The sequence below is a fragment of the Myotis davidii genome, unplaced genomic scaffold, assembly GCF_000327345.1.
Source record: "Myotis davidii unplaced genomic scaffold, ASM32734v1 scaffold46, whole genome shotgun sequence".
Taxonomy (NCBI): Eukaryota; Metazoa; Chordata; class Mammalia; order Chiroptera; family Vespertilionidae; genus Myotis; species Myotis davidii.
In genome coordinates, this window is record NW_006383006.1 from 3,526,389 (window position 1) to 3,532,791 (window position 6,403).

The following is a 6,403-nucleotide window of genomic DNA, read 5'->3' on the forward strand; positions in this document are numbered from 1 at the left end:
GTCGTCTCCGGAGTCCGCACGGGGAGCAGCCGGGGCTCCCAGGTCCTTCGCGGGCTCCTGGAGGCGTCTAGCCTCGGAGCGGCTGCTGCAGCGGCAGGGCCTGGTGGTCGGGCCGCCTGCCCTTCCCTGTCTTCCTCGCCCGGATTCCGCCTGGACCGCGCGGTGACAGCTGCACTTCTTTCCTGCAGGGGCCCGAGCCGCGGCGCCAGGATGGGAAACAGTGCCCTCCGCGCTCACGTGGAAACCGCGCAGAAAACCGGGGTCTTTCAGCTGAAGGACCGTGGGCTGACCGAGGTGAGTGAGGCTGGGAGGGACCGGACTGGGGGTTACACGGGAGACGGGTGGCGAGGGCGGTGAAGTTAACCGGCGAGAGGTTCTCCGCGCTGTGAGCCCCTTTTCTCCAGTTCCCTTCAGAGTTACAGAAGCTGACGAGCAATCTCAGGACCATCGACTTATCCAACAACAAGATCGAGAGCCTGCCGCCTCTGATTATCGGGAAGTTCACGCTGCTCAAGAGCCTCTCCTTGAACAACAACAAACTGAGTATGGCTCTTGCGTCTGGGTAGCTTTTGCTACTACTGGTCGGCTGTGAAGGAGGGTGGTGTTCTCTTACAAGCTAATGTTTTGTTATGAAACCGTCCCGGCTGCCCAAGGCGCAGGAGAATGTCAGAGTCCCTGAAGTTTTCTCTCTCCTGTAATTACATCTACAAGCCGCCTCTGGTGGTAAAACGATTGGGACTGGGGAGATTTGGACGGGGCAATGGGAGGGGAGGGACTTTCCAAACGCCACGAAATTGCTGTCAGGTTGTGCGGAGGCTCCTGCACAAACTATACGCATACACGCTTTCTTGCATTTTGATGGCACTCTCCCTTTCTGAGGACTATGTTGGTAAAAATGCAATACTTAAAAATGGCACACGTGGGAATTCTGTGTATATTAACAAGAGGCATACCAGGCTGCCATGTAGCTTTTATAAACTTCATCAGAGGTGGTTTCAGCTGTATCAGATTCAGGTTTCTGTGTTTTTTCTTTGCCAGCTGTTCTTCCTGGTGAGTTATGCAATCTGAAAAAACTGGAGACGCTAAGCCTGAACAACAATCACTTGAGAGAGTTGCCGTCTACCTTTGGGCAACTGTCTGCCCTCAAGACCCTGAGCCTCTCTGGGAACCAGCTGCGAGCACTACCCCCCCAACTTTGTAACCTGCAGCACCTGGATGTGGTGGATCTCTCCAAGAACCAGATTCGGAGCATACCTGACATAGTGGGGGAGCTGCAGGTCATCGAACTCAACCTCAACCAGAACCAGGTCGAGAGCTTAAGGGTTCCTTTCTAATATATATCCTGAATAATCTGTTTTTCTCTTAACTGTAATCATGGAGCTGGGCATCAGAAGCTGGATGAGAAGTATATTCTATGGGCTGGACTAATTTCAAGGCCCAAAGTCCCAAAGTGGAGAGAGTTGACACACTGGTTGTGTTGGTTGTGTAGGTATTTTAGAGGTTGGGATGGGTAACGGGGTGCTAACTTCAAAAGTTAAACTACTGTCTCACAAACCTTGAAGAGTTCTTCAGATGCTTTTCAGACATGTCTCCAGTCATCTAACAAGGAGCTGTCAGGCCCAGCCAGCGTGACTCAGTGGTTGAGTGTCGACCTATGGACCAGGAGGTCACTGTTCAATTCCCAGTCAGGGCACATGCCCGGGTTGTGGGCTCGAGTGCAGGAGGCAGCCAATCAATGATTCTCTCTCATCATTGGTGTATCTCTCTCTCCCTCTCCCTTTCTCTCTGAAATCAATAATATATATATATGTATATATATATATATGGAGCTGTCAGAAAGATAGAGTGGAAAAGAGGCTTATACTCATACGTTCTCAGAGTTAGACATTTGAGGTAATCCGTTGTCCTTTTCTGGACATCTTTGTCAATGTGTGTTCTGCTTTTGCTAAGAAACCATCAGCAATAGGCATTCTGGAGATAGCTCATTTCCTTGTTGGACAGCTTTGCTTGTCATATTTGAAATTTGTTTCCATTACTTCGGAAGCTCTTTGGTTATTATGTATAACTAGAAAAACAATCTTTGGTTTAGACATAAGACACAGATGTTAAAACATTAAACAGAGAGAGATGGGTGGCCTTTAGTTTTTCTAGTATCTATACTTCTAGATCTGCAGTCCAATACAGTAACCATTAGCCACATGTGGCTATTAAAATTCATTTGAATTCAAAATTCAGTTCCTCAGTTGCCACAAGCCATATTTGAAGTGTTCAAAAACCATGTGTGACACTGGGCTACCATATTGGGTAGCACAGATACAGACTATTCCAATCATTGCATAAAGTTTTATTGGGACAAAATTATCCTAGATTGTAATGACCTTAAATTATTTATGAAATTCAGTCTGTCTTTGAAGATATTAGCCTCCTCTTTTCCTTAAATGAATATTCTTTTATTAAAATATATTTTTGATTTCAGTGAGGAAGGGAGAGGGAGAGAAAGAAACAATGATGAGAGAGAATCAATGATTGGCTGCCTCCTGCACGCCCCACACTGGGGATCGAGCCCACAACCCAGGCATGTGCCCTTGACTGGAATGGAACCTGGGACCCAACGCTCTATCCACTGAGCCAAACCCGGTAGGATTTATATGAATATTCTTGAATGTTCTTGAGCTTCTTGGACTATTTTGTGGGCGGGGCGGGGGGGGGCGACTTGAAAAAAATTGTTAAGCAACAAGTATTAGTTGAGCACTCATTCCACATTCACCTATGCTGATGCCTTTACCAGTGGTTCTCAGATTTTAGTGTGCCTTGGAATAACCAGGAGAGCTTGTTAAAAGAGATCACTTGACCCCTCGATGTTTTGATTCAGTAGGTCTGGGGTGGGGTTTGAGAGTCTGCACTTCTAAGAAGTTTCCAGGTGATAGTCTGAGATGATACTGGGTGGAATAAATATTTGGTGACTTGGAGCATTTAATGGGCAAAGAGGTGAATGAATTAAAAATACTTGCTTGTTTTTGAATTTGAGGGCCTGAAAAAAGAGTGATGCTGTGGAGAATAGACATGCTAAGTTGATTATGATGGTGCAAATGGAAATGTACTAAATATTGGAGAGGAGTGGAATAGAGGTGAGAGGTTTGAATGTAGATACAGATTTTGAATTCTTAACAGAAATGACGGCTTTAAGAATGAATGGATGAGCTTTCTAAGAGAAAGTTTAGACAGATGATCAAATATTAAATAATAGAGGCTTCTGCTTGAAAAATGTCCATAGGAACAAGAAAGGAAGCAAAAAAAAAAAAAAGAAGTTAAAAATGAAGAATTATTCAAAAGTTAGAAAAACTCAGTACTTAGATACAGTAGGGAGTTTCAAGGAAGGGATAGTACAATCAAGCATTTATATACTCATAAAAGATTGGCAGTGAATGTACCAAAATGTTTATTGCTGGTAGATTGCAGTTCTTTTCTTTAAATTTAAAAACTTGACTCTCAAGTCCCCTATAATAAGTAGTGCTTTTATTATCAGAAAATTTTATTTCCAAAAAGCCACTGGTACTAAAAGCAAGTCCTCCTTCCCCACCCCCCAAAAAAGTGGAGGAGGAGTAACAGATGCTACATGACAGAGGCTTCTGGAATGAGTAGGTAGTAAGAAAATGGAGGCGGTAAAAAGAGAACTAGGACAAATTGTCAGGTAAAGGTTTTCTGTTTTAATTTAGTAAAAAAATAACCATTACAGTGCTTATACTTTTTCCTATTCTTTCTTGTTGTTAAATAGATATCTCAGATCTCAGTAAAGATATCTTGCTGTCCTCGCCTTAAAGTTCTTCGCCTGGAAGAGAACTGCCTTGAGCTCAGCATGCTTCCACAGAGCATCCTCAGTGATTCCCAGATCTGTCTGCTTGCTGTGGAAGGCAACCTTTTTGAAATAAAGAAACTTCGAGAACTAGAAGGCTATGAGAAGGTATGTATTCATATACTTCTGCATTTCTAGTCACTGCTCCCGAGAAGAGAATGGTGAAGTGACCCACGTGAATGTTTATAGCCACAGGCTGCATGGATAATCCTATTTGTCAACAGGATCTGTTTCCCATTCTGGAGGTGAGTTCTAAGAGTCAGCCAAATTCTTGTACCAAGAGGTACTGGTATATACACTCGTATTGTACCAAGATGACTTTTTCTCTAGACGTGTAAAGCATCTTTGTCTTTTGATAGGTTTTCTATTAAAATATCAAAAGAAAAGCTTAACAGACCCCAAAACTATGTACTTTAGATTTGCATTTAAAATAGGTAGATTTTGTAGGAAATGAGGGACCATATCCAATAAAAACCTAAATGGAAAAAAAAATCATATGAAAAAGGTTAGTATTTGCTCCTGCCGAAACAGCACATATATATATTTTTTCTTTCATGACTTTTAGTACATGGAGAGGTTCACGGCCACCAAGAAGAAGTTTGCATGATGTTCTCCACCAGCGTGGGAATCCTTATAGGACGTAATTTGGAACCTGCTGCAATCTGGCTGAAGCAAAGGCTCCTGTTGTTGTCAAGGATGTCTGCAGTAAGGAGCTGATCCTCTAGGAGGTTATATTGCATTTGATCTCTTTCCTTCCCAGAGCTTATCTTAAATAAGCTAAAAGGAATCAACAGACAGGAAGAATTCTCTGTTTTGAGTCATGAATAATAGGGCAATGGACAATGCTGATCTTCATCATTAGTTTGGTTGTAAGAAACCAATAGCTAGTTGCTATTTATACAGTGAGGGGATGCTGCCTGGTCATAGAAGAGCTCCACGCCACAGCTTGAAATGTCATGTGTAGTTTCAGCGAGTGAGCTTTCATAAAATCAGCTGCCATCCCACTTCTGTGCTAACATTTCACATTGTTATGATATTGAAATAACTTGAGAGGCTGCTATGGTTAATCTAAGGATCTGTGTTTTGTTCCAGTCCATCAGTTCAATTATAGTATTTATACTTGGAATTTAGGATGTACATAAACGTGTGACTGTCTTGATTAAAAGTGTACCTTGTCAGAGAAGCTTCACCACAACACTAAGACATGTTCCCAAGGCTGCAGTAGCGATTTCTTTACTACTGCAGGTGCCTTATTGGTAGAGGGCTCTGAAGAGCTAGAACCATATATGCAAAACTTGTAAGATACAAGGGTTTTAATAATCAAGATTTTCCTGAAGCTTTGTTAGAAATAATGTCTTATTTCTGGTAATCCTTTTCTCCTTTTTGTATTTTATAACTCTACTAATCAAAGTACCTGTCAAAAAGCAACTATAGTATTTTAAAACAACCTATGTTTATCAAGTTTATTCTCTGAATGAGAGAATATATTAAATAAAGAATTTTTAATGAACTTTTTGGCTGGAAGAAAGGTTCATCCTTTAAAAGAAGACAGGAAAACTAACCTGTAAATGGCCTTTTGTTTGAAAATAAACTGATTAGGTAGAAATGTTTCATGTTGAGGTTGCATAAGTACTGCAATGCCTTCATGTGACTGATAAACATCTTGTGGTAGTGGAACCATGTTTATTAAGAGAAACTGAAGGTACAAAGGTAGATGGTTTCAAATTGTTACTGATATGAATCTATCATTTTTTGAAGTTTTGTCTTGTCCAAGGGGCTATTACTTACAATATATTTATAGTTCCTGTTTTACAAACCTAGTTTGACCTTTGAGATCATAGGAGCCTAGTATTTAATCTATATGAGGAAGTCTCTGACCTTCAGTCTGGTCTGGGTATTCTTTTTCCCATGTTATTTTCTGTTTCTCAATTTGGGGAGGAATAGTTTATCATTCTTGAGTTTTATAAAAAAACCAAAAAACAAACTTCAATCTTATTGATCAGTTAAATGGACAATTAACATTTCTCTATTTTATCAGTACTTATCATCTAATAAATAAGACCTTATAAATTAAACTTAAATGTCCCCAGCCATTTAATTACTAGTTGGAGTTTTAAAAAAATCTCCAACTCATCCAGTTGGTGTGGCTCAGTGGTTGAGTGTCAACCTATGAACCAGGAGGTCATGGTTCAGTTCCTGGGCAGGGCACATGCCCAGGTTGTGGGCTCAACCCCAGTGTGGGGTGTGTAGGAAGCAGCCTATCAATGATTCTCTCTCATTAGTGATGTTCCTATCTCTCTCTCCCTCTCCCTCTCTGAAATCAAGAAAAAAAATTATTTTTTAAAAATCCCCAACCCTCTGACAATGACTACTACCTTTCACAACTTGGACCCAACCTTATTTCCAGATATCCTTTCTTCACTCTCATTCGCCTGCCTGTCATACCAGATTACTCTGCTCTTTAAATCAACAGTGCAATGTTTCTGTCCTTCTAACTGCCTTTATACATTGGTTTGTCAGTCAGAAATGCCCTCTCTTATTAACATGCTC

General features: G+C 41.4%; 1 protein-coding gene across 2 annotated transcripts; it reads left to right on the forward strand.

The window, feature by feature from the left end:
* Window positions 1-6: 6 nt before the first annotated feature.
* LRRC57 (leucine rich repeat containing 57) lies at window positions 7-5,928 on the forward strand. 2 transcript variants are annotated; one of them, XM_015557559.1, is made up of 6 exons: window positions 7-294; window positions 405-543; window positions 1,039-1,307; window positions 3,776-3,961; window positions 4,043-4,098; window positions 4,419-5,928. In XM_015557559.1, the coding sequence occupies exons 1-6, from the start codon at window positions 211-213 to the stop codon at window positions 4,495-4,497; spliced, it is 813 nt and encodes a 270-aa protein (XP_015413045.1). In that variant the 5' UTR covers window positions 7-210; the 3' UTR covers window positions 4,498-5,928. The 2 variants fall into 2 exon arrangements, with proteins under 2 accessions (XP_015413045.1, XP_006778106.1); XM_006778043.2 differs by lacking the exon at window positions 4,043-4,098.
* The last annotated feature ends 475 nt before the right edge of the window (window positions 5,929-6,403 follow it).